We start from the raw sequence: 19,865 nt of genomic DNA, 5'->3' as shown, positions 1-19,865 counted from the left end.
GTCTGGAAACTGCTCTACTTGTCGGTCGGGGAGGGGTGGTGAGGTGCGGTGTGGGCTGGTGCGCCCGTTGCGCTGGAGGGAGAGGGCTCAAGCGGGCAGTCGAGAAGCTGGGGGATGCAAGAATCGTACGATGTTTGGTGGTAATCCTGCACAATGATGAATGATGGGAGTGTGGGGAGGTTCAGTCATCAAACTGGCTGGGTGATCGGTGGATGCGCAGCTTGGCGGAGAACAAGCCCTTCCCTGATCAGTGCGTACCACCTACGGAGCAATAGTGACTCGAGGCAGCAAGCAGAAAATGAAAAGTCGGTACAAGGACCAAGAGGTTCTCGCCCTTTCCCCGGTGGTCAAACTGCGGGGTGGCATCCCACGGGCAACATCCAAGGATTGTTGCCTATGACATCACAGTTACAAGTCCGCGTGTTACCCTTTACAGATTAGCTGCTGCTTATTTCGAGCTAGGCCGTAACCGTAACCAAAACCAGGGCTTGTCGGCGGAAAAGGTCCGGCCCTGTCATTCCACAGATCCAATCACATCACACTCCTTTCGGACTTTCTCCGCTGTCTTTGACTGGTGAGGGGATGGGTCTTTTATCGGTCCAGAGAGTATTCTTTCCCGGAACCGGCCAGATAGCATCCAGCCTCACACCCGGAGCCTCCCGTCTCCACTCCCGTCCTCCGGGCGCCGACGGTCGGATTCAGTTCTTGGTGGGTCTCGTCTGTGCAGCGTTGGGATTTCAGATGGAGCAACCACAGCGCGTCCAGGTCAGTTCATCTTATCGTCACGACGACCACATTACGCATCAAACGCTTCAAGAACAAAGCCACGGGACAGCCAACATGACGGAGACCATCAACCGAGAGGAATGTCAAAGCAGACAAGGAGAGACGAGAACTGGTATATAGATGTCTGCTTGCTTGCCAAATGTAAGATAGGCTGTCTTCAACCTGCCCTTCAGCCAAGGTTCCATGCAGTCATCGCGCACTTTTACCAGCAAGATTCCCACTCTTCTCCGCTCAGGAGCTCCCAAGTCAGCCACTACCCGCCGGCTCGCACATAGCATCACTGGTCCCAGGATCTCAAACAGAACTCCGCCCAAGATGTCTCTCTGGTACCCCCGCATCTCCCACGCCAATTCTCCAACGCCAGGCTTCTCGTCACTCTTCCGCATGTTGGATGACTTCGACAAGTACGCCCGTGAGCTCGGAGGTCACCATGCCGACAGCAGCACCAGCCTCCAGAACTTCTCGCCAAAGTTCGACGTCACCGAGCACGACAAAGATTATACCCTGCAAGGGGAGCTCCCAGGTGTCTCGCCTGAAAATGTCGAAATTCGATTTACCGAGTACCCCTCCCCCATTTTCCCCTTCTACCCAACCCATCCCTAACTTTGTATCTCCCAGCCCGCAGACCATGGTTGTCAGTGGCCACACCGAACGCAAGCACGAGGAGGGTGACCCATCGCTTCGTCTGGGCAGCTCCGACTCATCCAAGAAGATAGAAGGCGCCAAAGGTAAAGACAGTGAAGTGAAGATGAAGGATTCCAAGGACACCAAAGATTCCAAGGATAAATCCTCGGGACCTAAGTACTGGCTGAGCGAGCGTTCATTTGGAGAGTTCTCCCGCGTCTTCAACTTTCCCAACAACATCGACCAAGACAAGGTGAAGGCCAAATTCAACCAAGGCATTCTGGATATCCTCGTACCCAAGGCTGAAAAGACGGGGGCTCGCAAGATTGAAATTCAAGGATAGATGACAGAAAGAGGATATGGTAACCTTGCTCATGTTCTCTTAGATACAGCTCAAATCAACTGAAAGGCCCTGACCAGAAATACACACTTCATCACGCAAGACTTTGGTTCTCGGAAGATGCTGTCCGGTTTCGCTGTACTACTCTAGGTTGTGAGACAGAATGCAGGTAGCTACCCTTGACACGCTCGACTGCGTAGTACCCCTACATTTGCCCCTCCTGGCCCCTTTGAATAGCTCTTTCTTTTGCCCAAATTCACTCTCTGACCTACCCACCCACTTGAGTCTAAGCCATGGCACATCACCGACCTGAACCATATGGGGCAAGGCATTATACCTATCGCAAGACGGCGCCCTACATCGGGGACGCTGTGACACGTGAAGTCTCCGAATTGGATGCCATCGATGCTTTTCTTTCTCACCGCCTTATTCCTGCGATTCGTAGGGACTCCGATCGCCCGGTGAAGGTAATTGTCAACTTGGGTCAAATGGAGCAACCCCCGGAAGGCGCTTACGAATCCTCTAACACCATCATATACAATGCCCCAGGTGCCAGCATGATCATTCGTGAGGCAGGCTACCAGCTGAAAACATATCCACCACATCCGCTTGCGCCCACACGCCACTCTCCCCCCTTCCGCAATCCCTCTCCTGTTCGGGCTATCATTGGGGGTGTCGAAGGAGAGGATCACGACCGACCTTATTTTCGTAGCATCTCGCCTGGTGCACCGGCTGCCCCAAGCCCAGGATGTCGCTACGTCCGGACGCGGCACTCTCCACCGCCATCACCATCGAGGCAACCTCACGGTGTCCGGCATAGCCTCCGGCCTCTCTCGTACAACCGGGTCTTTAGCGAGGGTCCACCCCAACCCCGAGTGGTCCTTGGCACCACACTACGAGACAGGCTTCTACATTCTCATGCCCATCCTCACGCGCGTTGGTGTAGAGGGTGTCACCATCGTCACAGAAATATCAATACCGATGGATACTGTCCTCAGTGTGTATACGTCCTACACACAGCTCCCCTGCCGCATCGCAGAGTGGAAGAAGCTGCTCCGGGAATCAGACCGCGACATATACCGCCTTCCGAACTTGGTGAAATCAGGGTGGATAGAGATCATAGAATGGCAAGCCCTGGGATGTTGAAGGCAGGTCGGCAGCAGGAGAGAAGGCATCCCGATTTGATGATGGCGGAAACCGACAATACCAGTGACGAGTATGAGTTCTTTAACGTAAGGGGAAGGCAGGCAATATAATTAGGTAGGGTACCTGGTCACCTCGTGGACAAAAGAAGGCGTGAGGTGATAGTTATTGTACCTTGTATTTGACTTCAATGGAGTACTAATTATTCTGTATGCTAGCATAGTGAACGGAATTGCGCAATGTTCACGTGCTATGGGACGGGACTTTCGAACCGGAGGATGCATGCCTTGAAGGGCCTCGATCTCTTTCTTGATACACACATATTTATGTAAAGGTTTTTCTGCAAACACGACCATTTTGACTTCCAATCGCGAATTAATGTAGACGAGTCCCAGACTATATGTGCAGCTGGCTCGTGGCTCACATGAGCCGGCACTGGCTTTGCAGTAGTTCTGTGTCCAAACCCACTTTCGATGCAACAGTGATTTGACTTCTATATGACGTCTGACTTCCATCATGTCAGATTGGCTTCCAGAGCACACTAACAAGCAGTTGTGTCCCTTCTTTCGCGTTCAAGCTTTGAATCTTACTCACTTCAACGGCGCGAGTTTCGTTTCAAATTATTCTCTTTCCATGCTACTACAGCTGCTTGCCAACTGCATTCCAGCCTGTGTGTTTCGGGTAAATCTCTACTTATATCCCCTCCCGCCTTTGCCAAAAAGTGCCACAATGTCTGTATCGCCATCACGTTCGAGCAGCACCAAGGTAGAAAGAGGCTCGCCACCCGCAATCCACTCTGAAGCATTACAGTCGTCACTCTCTGGCAACAACGAAACCAGTTCAACCAGCTCCGGGACCATCTCAACAACCACAGCACTCCAACACAAAGACGCCATTCCAATGCAAGCCCGCCGCAGCATGGAAGACGAACTTCGCCCCGTTCCCTCTGGATGGGTTAGGGAATTTGATCCAGACACGCATCACCAGTTCTTCGTTGACACCAACTACAACCCCAACCCCAGATCCATCTGGCACCATCCACATGAAGACTCCGAATTTCTTTCGTCACTCAGCGAGGCAGAGAAGGACAAGGTCCGTCTTCAAATTTCCGAGACGGTTCTGGACAGCGCCGATGACTTGTCTGACGAGCCAACGGATGACTCTGGCTCTGACTCCAAGAGCAGTGAAACCTCGGGAAAGCGCTCGTTAGCGAGAAAGCTGAAGGATACACTTACTGGTACGACACATGACGAGCGTGTCTCAGCACGGGCCGAGAGGGTTCTCAAGGAGAAAGAAATGTACCGTCAACATCGCATCCTTCGCAGGGGGATGGCCACCGCCATGCACACCTCCCGCCCAGCGTTCTTGGGCAAGGACGAGAACAGGACCCACATGTATCTCGAGGCACCTGGTCACACATTCCCAGGTGTGGCCGACGCCAAGCCGATCAGTCCTTACCTCGACGAGATCATCTACGACGAGTCGGAATATGGTTATAGCAAGCCGAAGGGTAGATATCTCAGACCAGGGTCCAAGATGTATGGGTTTGGTTATGGGGGCTACGGCTGTGGGAAATTTGCGGGTGGCAGGTGGTCTAAGCCTGAGCAAGAATATGAGGGAAGAGGGTTGGCAAGGTCATGGACGATGGCGATGCCGGTTTTGGCAGGCATGACAATGGGGGCCCTGGGAGGAGTTCGCTAACGCATCTTATTTATCAGAAGAGATAGTAGTAGTATTCACCTACATTGTTCTACAAATTAGAGTGGGGTTTACATCACTCTCCACCATTTCTCAGGGGTTCAGGGTTAAATCAGGGGTTCAGGGGCTACAATCTTGGCATAGGACCATCACCCCAGGCTTTACTTCTACCGCGAGACAGTTCGCTACCTAGATGTTCATTTAATAAGAAAATCTCTCGATCGTCGTTTCATCGACACCGGGATACAAACAAGCAAGGAAAGCATATTTACAGCCTTGGTTTGATTTGCTGTTCATCTCTCTCCAACTCCTCGAGGACACTGGAGAACCTGTCATATGCATCCTTCTCGGCATCAAAATTCAACAGCCACGTTTCCCGAATGAGGTGGATCATCTCTGGCTTTTTCCACACCTCATTCCAGTCTGCCTTGTGCCACCTCTCTCTCATCTTTGGGCCATTGGCCTGTGCCCGATGTACTCGTGCGTATCGAAGTTTCTCGTACACCTTTAGAGCTCGCGGGATGTTCTGTCTACCGCTGAGCTCTAGGCAGGTCGCCAATACAACGCCATCTTCGATACTCTGGCTCGCTCCTTGAATCGACGTGGGCAGGAACGGATGCGCAGAGTCGCCAATCAAGGCAATCCGCCGCTTGGGTGAGATGAATGTCGGCAGGGGGTCTCGGTACACCAGCTTATGGTCTATCAATCTTCCATCAGGCGTCGCCTTGACCAGTTCATGCACGACATCGCACCACCCCTCAAGATACTTGAGCGCCTCCTCGGGCTTTCCCGGAAACTGCCATGACTCCTCGATATTCCCATCGTCAATGTGGGTGAAGACCCAGTTGACCTCGGTCCCGTTCTTGATGGTGGAGGCCAGAAAGTGGATGTCCGGCCCGATGAAGCCCTGGTGCGTGTCGCCATTCTCAACCAGATGCTTGATCACAGGATTATTGCGCACCCGGTCGGCCGGAAACCAGGCTCTGTACACGGCGTACCCGGACGACTTTGGGTTTTCGTCAAAACCGAGCACAATCTTTCTCCCTCGCGACCTCACTCCCTCGGCCGCGATCACCACGTCCGCCGCGATGCGCTCTCCGTTCACCACCACACCGGCCTGAGGGGGCGAGTCTTGCTCAAAGTAGTCCTCGACCCGCTTCCCGAGGCGGATGTCGATACCACGATCCACAGCATGTCGGTATATGATGTTGTGCAATTGCCCTCGGTGGCCATTGATCCTTCTTCCCCATGCCTTCTCGTGGGAGAAGTCCTGCCGCGTGACAAACTTGCCTTGGTGGTGATATAGGTCAATGTGCTTAGTCTGGCGGGCAATGGCTTCCATTTGATCCACAACACCTGGCCAGCGCTCGAAGGCAACGGAGCCATTCGGGTCGAAAGAGATGATATCGCCGATCCTGGTGATCTCTTCAATGTTATCAACCTTGTCAAACAGTGTGACGGAGTGGCCCTTCCGATCGCATTCAATGGCCGCAGCAAGACCCGCGAAGCCAGCTCCGACCACGATGACCTTGATCCCCGATGGGGGTCGGCGTGGGGAATTATTCGCCATTGTACGTTGCTGTCGACCGCGTTGATGAGCCGCAGGGTGCTGGCTTCTAGTGAATCGGTGAAAGGACACAGATGGTGGGTTGACCCTGTCGTGGACGGGCAGAAAAGGTTGGCTGTCAGCAACGGTTGAGAGCGAGGGAAAAGAACAGGATCAAAATATGGAGCCCGGTCCTTCTTTTACTCTCCGAGCACCCCCTTCAGCTCTGGTACCGTGTGCGCCAACGTGACGCTTCTCAAAGCTGGCCGTTGGCAGACCGCAGGAACCAGACACCCATCATCACCAATGGCAACCCATAGGCTGAACTGCCGACCCCGCTTCTGCTGTCATGGTCCGAACTTGGTTTGGTCCTCGATCGAGGGCAAGAGACCGATGGAACTCTTGCAGGGGGAGGCCAAGAAGGCGATGGCGAACGGGCCAAGACCGCCATTGGTCAATCCTTGGTTCTCGCTCTTCAGGGCAACAGGGCCTTATCTCAACGAGGCAAGCGGTGTGGGTTTTCAGGTTCGCTTTGTGCGGGGAAAATAGCGGCGAGGTTCCTGATGTACCGCCTCGATGCCTTTTCCCTCTTTGACTTGATGCGAGCTTACCTGATCACACTCAGCCAGCCATCCATTTCGACGATGTTGTGAATCTAGCTACCTACCAGCTGTGTTTACACCACCAGGACATCAGAGACACAGCCCTGTCTCCTGTCTCACCGTGTCGGCATTTTGGTTGGACCTGAGGAGAAAGCAGGCGACGGTGGTGTGACTGTAGGACAAAGATGCAAGGTTCTTACCACTCATCCTATTCGTTGACACCGCAGACACCCCAGCTACACACACCACAGACAGCCTTTTCAATCTCTCGACATCTCAGCCGACTAGGGCATCCCGTCCAAAACATCAGGATTCTGCACACACGCAGACACACACATCGGTCGAAGCTTTTGATGGAAAAAACGAGTATTTGTACCACATACCGTGATGGCATGCAAGGGTGCAATTATGTACATGAAGCATGAGGCGTCCCCTTATCCTATCTACCTTACAGACTTTCCCTTACTGTCCATCGAAGTTTGAGACCGCGTGGTGAGAGCCCATCCCAGAACGTCCAGGGTCAAATCCAACAACTTAAAGGCACTGGGAATACCACTGATTGCTGGAACGGCAGGTAGTGCCCGACTCGCAGCAAGTAGGACCATTCCAGCCCTGACCACCGCATTGGCCCCATCTGGCAGCGCACTATTTTCGTGAATGGTTATTAATTGTTCTATTCTGATCAAGCACCTGGCCTAGAGAGCAAAGGAGGACTCACGTTGGAACCACCGCCGCCGCCACCGTTGCCAGGGTTGGGGTTGGAAGAAGGCTGGGGCTGGGGCTGGGGCTGAGCACCACCCGAGGAGCCGCCAACGTTGATAGTAGCGGAGCCGGACGAGAAGTAGCCCTCAGTGGCGACAACCTGGTAATCATGGGTTCCCAGTCTGAGTCCCGCACGTTCCCAGGCAGCAAAGTGGGTAGCCATGTTGACAGAGCCGCCGGTGCGCTTCTGCTGGCGGACGGACCAGTACTGGTCAAAGGTACGAGTACCCTCGATAGAGGGCTGCTGAACGCGGGTGGACCTGTAGATATCATAGGTGGCACCGCCATCGACAACGCTTCCCATGCGGGTGGCTCCCGAGGATGGGTTGTAAGTGCCAAAGTTCTCAATCACGTAGTACTCGACAAGAGGGTTTCTGGTCCATCCATAGATGGCCAGGTACGAGTTGCCGTTGGGCTGATAGGTGCCCGTGTAGTTGATGGTGCTGTTGCATATGACCCTTGTCAGCTGCTGGCACCAGCACACGACGACATGTTGCAACACTCACCGAGCAGTACCGGGGTTCCATCCCTTACCACCAACCCAGTTGCCGTTGCCGGACCACGACACCGAGTACTGGCCGCCAGCCTCGTTGGTATACCTCACGTTCGGGCCGCCGTCGGTCCAGAAGGAGAAGTAGTACCCATTGTGTGTACCGGTAGCGCTGGTTGTGTAGGTTTGACGCTTGGCCAGCCCAGGAAGCTCACCGGGGGCAGCGAAGACACCAGTGGCCACTGTCGCGGCGGCAACGAGAAGGGAAGAAAGGGTGACCATCTTGATGTTTCTGGAGAGACAACTGGAAAGTTACAGGCCTGGTCGAACAAGAGGGTTGGGATCAATTTCCTCCGTTGGGCGACAAAGGTGCTTATATAGATTTCCACATGCCAATCCGTTCATTGCCAGCTAGGTGGTATTGGGTCTTCGGAGGAAGCGGATTTTGCCCCTTATCCTTGGCCCAGGCATTCAACTCCAGTCCTTTGCGAGACAACGGAGGTCCCTGCGTTACATGAGGACCTGGTTGTAATGCAACCCCTTGGTTGTGGATTCCTTTCCGGGTGGATTCTGTTCTGTTTGCAGGTCATTACCCCGGATTCTAGCACCTGTCATCTAACGTCGATTCAACCCACTCCTTGAAGCACTTCCCCACAAATTGGCACAACGGCCCAGTGCAGTGGACATAACCAACAAGAAACTGGTCGAAGATTGAACAACCGACTTTCTTATTACCAGCAGGTAACTGTGCTCTTGACACAAGGTACCTAAGGTACCTACATGTGGGTGATCTGTCGAAATTGGCACTAACATCTTGATCAATGCCGAATTCGTCCAAGCGTAGTTCATGCAAAACAGCACAGGTGATGAAACAAGAGACGAGAACGGATTCTAGACCGCCATAACACCGCAAATGTCAAGGAGAAAGGCATGGGATCAAAAGCCCTTGCAATTCCAGAGTGCCAAGTTGAACAACTTGGAATTCACACGCAACCGATCTGTGCAATGCAACCAGAAGCGTGAAAGGACTGTACACCAAGGTTAGCCGCGCGTATAGGAGGTCTAAATTCAATATACTTAGGACCTCATGACATGGTGTTTCCCTGTGCTAGCCTCCCAGTCAGTTCGACTCTCAAACCGGGTTTCTGGTTCTCGGCCACCGGCCTTTCTGCATTGAGTAATATGGGTTGGTACGTAGACAGCCTTGCCGAAAGATGCAACCCAGTTCGGCAAAAAAGGGAACAGGGCCCTCAGGGAGCGAACTACCGATTCAACCGACGGGTAAATCAATGAGACTACGACCCAAGACATTAAGCTAAACATGTGCAGTTGTATGTCAATGGATGGCGTCCAAAGAGCCTCATGACATGGGGCCTGCTTCAATTGCTTCAACGGGCAACCACGGGATATGGAGGCCGAGAACTGGTACTGCCAAGCTGAAGGCTCAACATGGGCAGTGGCGGCCGAAAGGATGTCTGCGAACCTGGAAGAACATCTCCCTTGATCAAGCTGCGAGTCAAGGAATGTAGGTGATGCAACCTGCCAGAGTGCAAAGTAGGTCGGGAAGCTTGTGTAAGTAGGCAGGACTGGCAGGTAGTATGTTTGTTCCAGGCCTTATGCACTAACGTCAAGTCTTGCTACGGCTCCCAAGGATTTGATATGGTAGGTAGGTATTTTACCACAGTCTATCCGCTGAAACAATGATTCAAACCAGATAGGACATCTCTACCTAGCTGATTGACAAACAATGCACTTGAACCTGTCTAGAGACTTCTCTTGTGTACTCCACCTTTAGGCTGTTTGTTAATCTGGGGTCACAGAGTTGCATTCCTACGGCTACCTGCAGCTCAGAATTAACAGCCTAAATCTTGTAGTCCCACCTCAACCATGTGTGAACGGAGTCCTAATCCCGCTTTCTTGGGCAGGTATAGTGCACACGCAACGTTCTAGCACTGCACGTAACTGTCAGAAATTGTCTCTGGTTATTTTTCACCAAGTGTCCAATTAGGATGCGATTCGATCCAGTGTAGCTTGAAAAAGACCGATGGGAAACATCATCACTAACAAGACGTCGAAGCAGCAACGCAGAATCCAACTCCATCTCGATAAATTGTGTGGAGTGTAGGTGCAGGTACAATGCTGGGAGAGACTGGGTGTGTGTGGTAGACAAGGCGAATTGATGATGCCGCCCAGATAATGGGATGGTGTGTATGAAACCAGTTGCACAGAGGGAGGTAGGTGTGGGTACCAAGGGCATAGTCAAATGCCACTTTCAAAGTCTCTATGTTTGATGACTGGCAGTTCCTAGCCCGATCCGGAAAAAGTGGTTAGCTGGATAGTGGTTTGATGAGATACCTATCCTTTGTCTCTGAGTGAAGGCTGCCCTGTGAAACAGCTACTTGAACTGTTCCTAGTTACCCGGACAAAGAAGGGCATGATGGATCTGGAGATGATAGGGCTTTGTTGTCTAAGACCTAAAATATACATCACATCACCAATCGGGTAGCTACCTTACCTACTTAATTTGCCTACACGAGCTCATAATAATCCAGACATTGGTCAAAACTGCCCCTCACACCGGAGTACCGAGGTTTTATCTGAACCGCCATAATGGCATCTCCGAACGACAGCACAATTCGCGATGATTCCGGCTTTGTGGGCGTCCAACGCTCTACAGATATACCTTTTGGCGAGAAGATCGAAGAGCGAGGGTGGAAAAACATGACACTGGTAGCCTTTCCACTCGAGCGGCCCGAGGTGGCCGAAAGAGAAGCTTACAAAAACGAATCGCCTGTTACCAACAAATCCCTCATCTGGCTACAGGCTCGTCCCAAGGGCTTTGTTTTGATCCGTTGGTTTACTCTCCCGAAGTACGTGACCAAAAATGGTGTTATGGTAGGGCTGTTCCACTCTGTGGACAAACCGGAGGAGCAGGTGGTCATCAAACAGGTGCTGGGCAATATCTCGTGGCGATTGTCAAGCAATGTCAACGGAATCATACCAGAGATTGAGTACATGACTTTGGACGACCCTGCAGCGTACAGATCGCTAGAATATGACCGTATGTGTTGTCCATCATCATCCAGACGCAGCTGCTAATAAAATGTGTACTACGTAGCTATTCTCTATCCAATCTCGCAGATGTATGCAGTTCAGATACATGATTACGGAACTAGACCCGACAACGACATAAAGAACTGGCACGGAGACTCACAGTCAACCATGTTCATGAAATACTACAATGGCGGCTCGCTCTGGGAACTCCTGGAGAATTACAAGAAAGGGTGCTTGTCTAAAAATTCGGAGCGTACAGGAGCCGAGGATGTCCCCGAGGAATTCATCTGGCATTTCATCGCCCAAGTCGGGCGGGCTTATGCCTACCTGCACACAGGCCATGTGAAATCTCCAGAGGAGAACCTCCGGAATAACAACCACTTGAAGCCCGACTTGAAGCATCCAACGTTGATAGATTGGGTCTCGATTGGCCACAATGACGGCCACTTACACAATATTTGGCTGCACTACCCTTCTGCTGAAGAAAAACAAAAAGACCCCCGACTCGAGAACTTTAACGCCTGTTTCCCACAGATTCACCTTGCAGACTTTGGCCTGGCGTGCGACGTGAAACATGACGTTCACGGTGAATACAAGGCAAGGTTGAAAAAGCTTCCAGAGCCGGGGACGTGGTTTGACAAGATGTATTTCGGTGTGATGCTAAAGACACTGTTGACTATCTCTGAAAAACGCATCAAAGCGTGGGGTCTGGGCAGAGAGCTAGCCTTTCACGTTGCCGAACGGGAACAAGCCGGCGATGAGATCAAATTTCCCTTTACCAAACTCGCAACCTCCAAAAAGTTGCGAGCAAAATACAGCGGAGAACTGCTTGATCTCGTGGGGAAATTTGAGGATATGTTTGATTTCGCAGCCGAAGAATACGACAACACGGCGGACATGAAGGAAGCAACATGTGCATGGTGGACCGAATTTACTCAAACCAAGAAGGTACAAAGGGAAAGACGCTGGGAGGAATGGCCCAGCAACGACTGGCTTTACGGACATGTCATTGCGTTGGCCGATTATAAACTGGATCAGCATAGAAGGGCGAAGGACAAAAGGGATCGCCCGGTCATGTGGACCATGGGCATCAGGGGCGGGATGCCTTATCGGGCTTATGACCCGCAGCGATGGCCTTTCACTGCTACCCAGGACTTTCAGCAAGCTCACATGGCTCTCGCCGCGATTAGGGTACACACGTTTCCGTTTTGGCCTTCCCGGTCGGCTGTCATCATGGTTATGGAAGCCCGCGGTGGGAAATACAAAGACCTCGTCCGAACAATTCACCGGCACAACAAAATATTGAATGACCGACGAAAACTGCTCAAAATAGCCGAGAAGAATTACACGTATCCGTTCATGAACAACTTTTATGTGAAGCCGCTGATCACCGCCCCCCAGGCCGGGACGTCCACCCCTTCGCATGCACATCAGTCTTCAAGCCCACAACAGTCTGGAAGGTCACAGCAGTCCTCGAGCTCGCACCAGTCGTCAATCCCAACTATGAGCACCAACTCCCCCCTTAGAGAAGCTGCCATCGTGGCCCGAGTGAACAAGCCAGTCTGGGAACTATATCCCTTCATGGCCAGGGAGCTTAGTACTCTCGACATCCGGAGGTCCCGCCAAATCGACATTGCCACACGTGGGAATCTTTCCGACATTGATAAGAGGATACTTGCCATTGTGGACAAACATGTGAAGAATATTTTGGCGGCAAGAAGCTCTTTTTGGGCCGAGGTGGAGCGCAGAAAGGTCAAGCACCTACAGGAGGAAAAGCATCATGTAAATTCCACTTTTGAGGGCAGGAAGGCTGATTATAGCTTGGCTCATGTTTACAAGGAGAGAAACATAATTTCCCAAATCAGCATGCATCACGAGTTCGACCGCAAGCATAACGACACCATCCGTAGGATTAACAACGAAGTTCGATTCTTGGAAAGCCTCATGGAATGGTGGAAGGACCAGATATCGTTCATCAACAATCAACAATTCACAGACGGTGGCACTGTGCCTGTGCACCGTGATTCCAAGAGCAAGCCCGATCTTTACGATGAGTGGATGTTAGAGGCCGAGCACGAGCAGTCAAGCTCTGCCGATCCTGATGGGAAATTCACGATCCTGCCAGACCCGAATGACCCCTCACACGAAAATAGGGCACTTGGCCGCCTGGAAAAATACTGCGAATACGTTTTGAGAACAGGGTTCTTCGAAAACCCAGACATGACCCTCAAAGATGTCACAAACCTGCCGGCATTTTGGGCAGCTGATGATACGATACTACTCGAGGCAGAACAAGCTGCAGAAAACTCCTTTGTTGATGGGTTATCGATGCCGGCTGACGAGGAATCTGTCACAACTCTTAGAAACTTGTTTAATGCGCCGGGCGACCTGAACGACGGGAGAATGGACCAGACTATTCAAGACAATATAGATGTTGCTGAGGGGGACCCGTCATACATTGATTCCAGTGTGAGGCGCTCCACTCCCACGACGAAGGGAATTCCGCTGGCCGAGTACTACCGCAAGCTCTATGCCGGTGAAAGCCCTTGGGCTGGAGAGGAAGACGCTGGCGATGGCGATGACGCTCCTACGATGGCGAAGATGTCGAGCGTCATGACTCTCCAGGTCCTGAGCGAGGATAAAGATGGCGGTACCGATACACTGTCTAGAAATCTGAATATTCCCACAAGTCAGGGGAGGTTGGTGGCGCAAACTCTGCCTGGAAGGTATCAGGGCACCACGGTACCGAGCCAAAGACCGAAGACGTCTCAAACCAGGACCATCACCCACAGCGTTGATTCAGCACTGGGCCCAGCTCCTGAGAAATTCCGTCAAGGTCCTAGACCATGGACTTCACTGGATGACTTCATGCGCAGTGGAATGGAATCTCGTCTTTTCGGTCCATTGCCAGTACAAACTTTTGATCCCAAGCGGTGTATACGAGCATGGCATCTGAGGCTAGAGGGCGACAGCACACCAGAGGAGTATGTGAGGAATGGAATGGACAAGGCCATACAGCACGCGATACGGGTGGAGGAAGAATTACAAAATGGGGCTTGGGATGATGGGGCTCATGGGTCCAAGCGAGGACGGCGTTCTCCAAGGTTTCGGTCAAGTGCAAAAAGACGCAGGGTAATGTGATCTGGGTGTTGGCTTGTTGTTGTCTGTTTGCCATTTCTGTCCACTGTTCCAGGTTTTCATGAAGAATTTGCAATTACAAAAATGTTCCATTTGTGTGATCAGGATCAACGTAACTGGGTGAGGTAAAATGAATGCCTACTACAGGAATCGAACCTGTGCTCTTCGCATTACAAGTGCGACGCCTTACCACTTGGCCAAGCAGGCTTTTATGATTGGATGCTTTACTAGCAAGACTCAGAATTGATATCATGCGACAGAAACGACGTCTTTTTCCTTTTCTTGTGACTAAGTCTTTTCAGCATTGCTATTCAATTGGTCTTGGTTCCAAAAGAGGGTGCAGTGCGGCTTATTTGCAGGTGATGGGCAAGCCAAGCTCTCCAAACTTCCGAACGATGACACAAAACCACCCATCACCAGTGTGCTCAAGCTGCTAGAGCAACCCCTCATGCAATACTACCAATATATGTATGCATTTCAGACTAGTGAACCACCGGCCTAGGAGCATACTTCGGCTGATATTTTTGTCCGCCGGGTATTTCCATTGTATTGCATATCTAGATACCTAGTCACTGGCTCGTTACCCAAGGTACCTCTGTCCACACTCACCCTCCTTCGTGGGTATGTGATCATCGCGACGGGTACCCTCCCTCAAGTGAAGGAGGGCAAGGTACCTTACCTAACCTTTCCGGTATATAATGTGGCTAGGGTTTACTACCCTAGGTAGTATATTACGGGACATACTCCGAAGCATTGACAGCACAAATGTCTGCTCCGCATTCTACTTGAACATAAATCCATTAATCGTGGACACCCTGAGAGTCATGTTCGCCATTATCACCATCCTACCCTTCTTACTCGTATTCCAATTCTGGGTCCTATTTGCCTCCCCACTCGACGTCCAAGTGTCCAGCAATACTAATTCCACGCTGTCGATTGAATCTTCCTTCACTCCAGTTTTGCCCCCTCGTTTCATCACCCAGTCCCATTCTTCGGGCTCTCTACGCGGGTCTGTGCTTCTTTATAACGGCAAAATTCACACAATCGGCCCCAGCAACCGGGTAGTCTCCATTTTGGCCGTCAGAGATGGATACATTGCATATACTGGTGACGATTTACCCGAGGCCGAACGCACTTTGTCACAGTCGTCCTCTCCAGTCAGGAAAATCAACCTCCGACGTCGAGTTGCGGTACCGGGGTTAATAGACTGCCATAATCACATTGTCCTCCTTGGAAACAGACCCGGTTACCATACCCCTCTCGAGCTGTCCTTGTCTGTTGCTGATGTGAAAGCAACATATCAACAGCGTGCAAAAGGGGTGCCAAAGGATGGATGGATCACAACCATCGGTGGCTTTTCTCCCAATCAGCTCAAGGAACAGAGGCTCCCTACGTTGGAGGAACTGGATAGCGCAGTGAGCGACAACCCAATCTTCATCTCCACATCCTTTTCTGGTCCGGCTACCACAAATACAAAAGGCAGAGAGATCTTGGAAAGAGAGGCTAGCGTGGTGATAGCGACGAATGGAAGTATTGCATCTGGACTGGAAAATGGAAAAGCGCTGTTGTGGCTGAGGCAGAGCTTGTTGGGGTTTGAGGGGAGAAAGAGGAGCGTGAAGAGTGCAATGGAGTATGCAGCCAGCGTGGGAGTGACAACACACGTAGGTTCTTCTTGCGATATATGTCCCCTCACCTTCATGCCCCGCCTGCACACCCTGCCACAGATGTTGGTGAACATTATTGGAGCTCTTACTAACCCAGGCCACCAAAGCTGGATCAAGGGGCCTTCAGTGCGACCAACACATCCTCGGACGGTGCTGCCTCAGAAGATCTGTATACCTTTCATCTTCCCTGGCTCTCGGTGTACAATGACCTCGACGGCATCATCCGGCTTCGCATAAACTTCCTTCACGATGACACAACGACAGAAAACCCTACTCTTGTAGAGCGCCTGCGCAACACGTTCCCCTTTTTTGGCAATGACATGGTGCGTACCGGTGCCATCGGCGAGTTCGCCGTCGGGATCGCAGACTATGCCGGCGGGCCCGTCTTTGAAGCTGCCGCCCTTAAAATAGCCAAGGCAGGGTGGCGGCTGGAGGTACACGCTCTTGGAGAAAATGATCTCAAAACACAACTAGAGGGCTTTGAAAAGGTCGACGCCGAAGTCTCCATCAAAAATCTACGCTGGGTTGTCGCCCATGTGCCAAGGATCTCGACAGATTCTCTCAGAAGACTAAAGGTATTAGGGGCGGGCGTGAATGTTTCTGGCTGGCTCTACCTTTCAGGAACAGGTAACACAACAAACCCCGCCGGACCTCCTTTTCGAAGAATCCTGGACAGTGGAATCCATGGAGGGTTCGGTCCTGATGGGGCGAACATTGCTCCCTTGAGCCCGTGGCCTCATGCGTATTATGCAATTACTGGAAAAAATGCCAAAGGAGAGGTCATCAACCCCGGCCAGTCAATCAGCAGACAAGAAGTTCTGGAGCTCTTTACAAAACACAACACTTGGTTCTTAGGCGGGCCTGACGAGCATAGCTTGGGTGTTCTCGAGACAGGAAGGCTGGGTGATGTAGCAGTGCTTAGTGAGGACTACTTCACAATTCCGGAGGAAAGGATCAAACAGTTGAGAAGTGTGTTGACGGTAGTTGGAGGAGTGGTGGTTTGGGATTCAGGGGAAATTTGATGTAGCATGCTTGTGTGCTAGGTAGGAGATCAACAATATTCAACTTTTATTCAAGATCAGCGCAAATGAACAGTTACCCAAATCGTACCTACCCATCAGGACAAAGAAATGCATGCCCATGACCCCGACACATCTATTTACCCCCTCTAAGCCATCAAATCCCCTACGCAATCCTAAATGTCCACATTTCTCATATCCAGTCACAAAGTGAATCTTTCAACTTGCAACGCGTCAGCGTGACTAAACAAATAAAGGGTACCGTACCCAGCTTCTAAAAGGCAACGTTCAGGAATCAAACAAGGCTCCGAATGCAGGAACGCCCCTGCTCTCCAGCCCATATACCACCTTCTTCGTCAGCTTCTGGTTACTGATAATCACCACGGCCTCGCACTTGCCGACAATCTTTTTTCGTCCAGTTGAGTTGGCTCTCCCCTCAAGTCTCGCGTACTGCTCAGGCCCCTCTCCTTGGCTCTCCTCCCAAACTCGATAGGCCAATTTGACCAAATCTGGCCTTTTGAATTTGGGGCCGCCCTTGGAGGTATCAATGATGATGGCACGCGGGTCGGTGGCGTAGAGCAGATCAATGATGTCCTGCCCATACGTCTGCAAGGGTGACTTGGTGGACCAAATGATTCTCACAGGGTGGTCTGGCTTTTGCACAAACAGACTCAGGCACGGCGCGATTCCAGATCCCGTCGCAACAATGACGCACGGTTCAAACATGCCAGCGACTCTCATGACGCCAAATTGCGGCGTGCCCCTCGTGTAGATGTGCGTGGGCGGATTGGCGATGATCTTGGACGTCCAGTCTCCCGCCTTGGACACAATGACCGAGTATCCCTTTTCACCGGCATGCGACAACCCTTTGTTTTGTTTTTGCGTCTTCTCTCTCTCGACCGACACCATGGAGCTGCCGCTACTGCTTGTCTGGTGGGTGGCATCTTCAGTCTTTGGAGCATACGGATGAGGGATGACCCCAAACCCGTGCGTCTCTCTCAGAGGGCTGTCGGTCAATTTGACTGCCTGCCCATAGTGCACATCCCTGTACTCAAAATTGAGCTTGACGCAATGGCTCGATAGCACCTCGGCCTCGACCTTTCTGAGCCTTAGCCTTGTCCAAGGGTAGACGACCAAGCCCGTGATGACCACCAACATCCAAAAGTTGGGTGACTGCACGAGCCCCGTGCCGAAATCGTGGGAGGAGTTCTCATAAGTGAGAAGCAAGACCTGCACCCAAAACAAAAACACCGCCGTCCATCCCATGAACCGGTGGACGCCTTCAAACCAGTTGTGGCACCTTCTTCGGAACTCGGGCCATGCGGTCGCGAGCATGCTGACCAAGAGTGCGAGGATGGTGTAGCTGACGAGGTAGATGTATCCCTTCACCATCCCTTGATCCTCGGCGATGTCGGAACCAGTCCACTCCAGCGTCAGGAGCACAAGAAACGCAATGTACCACGCCGTAGCAGCCACGGCACACCCGGAATGGACACCGCCGTAGGAGTAGATCTTGGCCCCCAACCTCCTGGCTCTCAGAGGGAGGTACTTGGTGACAGCCTTGTCGGCAAAGACCCAAAAGAAAGCATTGACCACATGCTCATTTCTGACCAGCAGCGCGGCCAAAACGTTGGCCGTGACCGCTATACTGGCCTGTTGATAGGTGAACCTCTCAGCCTGACTTGACAGCCCGTGTTTGGCAGCGAGGACGACGAGGGCCGAGAGGTTGCCCAAGAAGGCCAGGCAGAAGATTCGGCGGTAGACAGAACCAAAATTGTAACGAAAGTAGCGATAGGTTCGGGACCCTTTCTTCGGGGGCAACGGGCCCGGATCCAGCCCAGCAAGTATGACAGGACAATCGGGTTCGTCCTCTCTGTCAGTGAGAGAAAGTGGGGTGGAGATGATGGTGACTCTAGGAGACGGAGTAGAATCAAGCTTAGCGAGCCCATCCTCCAATTGGCGGGGCGTAGTAGCTACTGCTGTGGCCGGAGGCTGTCGGGAAAGATCAACTTCCTCGTCATCCGAGTGGTCAGATTCACAGTCCGAGGGCTCGTAGATATCTTGTGGGAGAGTCTGAATAGGGGTTCCGGGGTGAGCATGGTTTTGAGAGAGGTCACTGATAACTCCGTGCCGTTGTGTTGTTGATAGCGAAGGCATCGTCATCTTGTACGTTGCTTGTGTGTGGATGTTGGGTGTGTGTGTGTGTACGTGTCAGAGTCTAACAGACAACACGGTAAGGTAGTTAGCGTCTCAAGATGGTGACATGATGAATAAACACTGGAATGCTTTGCGAACCTTGATACAGCTTTATACTCCCTCTGTAACAGATTGCCTGGGGTTGATACCGAAAATTGCTCTTTGTTGACGGGGTATTTGAAACTTGGAGCCTAACAGATCCGCCAAGTTTCAAGAATGAGATGGTCAAGGTAAGGTACCTCGGTGTCCTATATGACTGCCCATGTAATCTGAAGTGGAGATTCAGAGAAAGGTAGAAGCAAGGAGGCAACTACTCTGTCTTATTATACCTGGGGATCTTGTACTTTCAAACACGCATAGCGCCCAGAATGGCATCTTCAGACTTCCTCTTCCCCGAGATCCAATAGCAGGCTACTTGCCGGACCATGCCATGATCCTGGCGTTTCCCCGTTCCCCCCTTGGGGGCAGAGAATCTGGGCATTATTGAGGGAGCCTAGGTTGTGGTCTTGTCGGCTGTGGGATGCATAGGGGGGCGGGAGGTCGGAATCTTGCCCAAAGTAGTCAGGTCGTCCAGTGATAACTATCTCCTAGCTTGGCTTGGCTGCGGTATTCTGGACGTAAATAGACTACTTCTCTGGTGTCTGCAAAACAAACATAGGTACAACTGGACTGGGTCCGGGCACTATCTGTGTGCGATCGCCTCAAATAGAGCCCGCGTGTAACCCGTTGTACCAACCTTCAGGGCTCCCGAGATCCATAATGGGAAGGGTGGGATGTGTCTTCGCCTATCGTGGTCGGCTCTA

General features: G+C 51.9%; 7 protein-coding genes and 1 non-coding gene across 8 annotated transcripts; 4 read left to right on the top strand and 4 right to left on the bottom strand.

The window, feature by feature from the left end:
• Positions 1-181: 181 nt before the first annotated feature.
• QC764_213690 (uncharacterized protein) lies at positions 182-1,753 on the top strand (the record flags this gene model as incomplete). The annotated part of the gene is made up of 2 exons (XM_062945075.1): positions 182-1,346; positions 1,405-1,753. Exons 1-2 carry the CDS (start codon positions 970-972, stop codon positions 1,751-1,753), a joined length of 726 nt encoding a protein of 241 aa, XP_062804008.1. The 5' UTR covers positions 182-969.
• Positions 1,754-2,043: 290 nt separating this feature from the next.
• QC764_213700 (uncharacterized protein) lies at positions 2,044-3,006 on the top strand (the record flags this gene model as incomplete). Its single annotated transcript, XM_062945076.1, has 1 exon — positions 2,044-3,006. The coding sequence occupies one exon, from the start codon at positions 2,044-2,046 to the stop codon at positions 3,004-3,006; it is 963 nt and encodes a 320-aa protein (XP_062804007.1).
• Positions 3,007-3,526: 520 nt separating this feature from the next.
• On the top strand, positions 3,527-4,614 carry QC764_213710 (uncharacterized protein; the record flags this gene model as incomplete). The annotated part of the gene is made up of 1 exon (XM_062945077.1): positions 3,527-4,614. The coding sequence occupies one exon, from the start codon at positions 3,527-3,529 to the stop codon at positions 4,592-4,594; it is 1,068 nt and encodes a 355-aa protein (XP_062804006.1). The 3' UTR covers positions 4,595-4,614.
• A 245-nt stretch (positions 4,615-4,859) lies between these two features.
• QC764_213720 (uncharacterized protein) lies at positions 4,860-6,161 on the bottom strand (the record flags this gene model as incomplete). The annotated part of the gene is made up of 1 exon (XM_062945078.1): positions 4,860-6,161. One exon carries the CDS (start codon positions 6,159-6,161, stop codon positions 4,860-4,862), a length of 1,302 nt encoding a protein of 433 aa, XP_062804005.1.
• Positions 6,162-7,006: 845 nt separating this feature from the next.
• Positions 7,007-8,369, bottom strand: QC764_213730 (uncharacterized protein). The gene is made up of 3 exons (XM_062945079.1): positions 8,008-8,369; positions 7,458-7,944; positions 7,007-7,384 (listed from the first exon to the last, which is right to left on the bottom strand). The coding sequence occupies exons 1-3, from the start codon at positions 8,271-8,273 to the stop codon at positions 7,274-7,276; spliced, it is 864 nt and encodes a 287-aa protein (XP_062804004.1). The 5' UTR covers positions 8,274-8,369; the 3' UTR covers positions 7,007-7,273.
• Positions 8,370-10,063: 1,694 nt separating this feature from the next.
• On the top strand, positions 10,064-16,869 carry QC764_0045980 (uncharacterized protein; the record flags this gene model as incomplete). Its single annotated transcript, XM_062940335.1, has 3 exons — positions 10,064-11,052; positions 11,110-14,122; positions 15,945-16,869. The coding sequence occupies exons 1-3, from the start codon at positions 10,602-10,604 to the stop codon at positions 16,867-16,869; spliced, it is 4,389 nt and encodes a 1,462-aa protein (XP_062804003.1). The 5' UTR covers positions 10,064-10,601.
• On the bottom strand, positions 14,319-14,390 carry QC764_0045990. The gene has a single exon. It is a non-coding gene; the product is annotated as a tRNA-Thr (tRNA).
• Positions 16,870-17,154: 285 nt separating the features above from the next.
• QC764_213770 (uncharacterized protein) lies at positions 17,155-19,029 on the bottom strand (the record flags this gene model as incomplete). The annotated part of the gene is made up of 1 exon (XM_062945080.1): positions 17,155-19,029. The coding sequence occupies one exon, from the start codon at positions 19,027-19,029 to the stop codon at positions 17,155-17,157; it is 1,875 nt and encodes a 624-aa protein (XP_062804002.1).
• Positions 19,030-19,865: the final 836 nt, after the last annotated feature.

Source organism: Podospora pseudoanserina, chromosome 2 (assembly GCF_035222485.1).
Source record: "Podospora pseudoanserina strain CBS 124.78 chromosome 2, whole genome shotgun sequence".
Taxonomy (NCBI): Eukaryota; Fungi; Ascomycota; class Sordariomycetes; order Sordariales; family Podosporaceae; genus Podospora; species Podospora pseudoanserina.
This window is presented reverse-complemented; position numbering and strand designations above follow the sequence as displayed.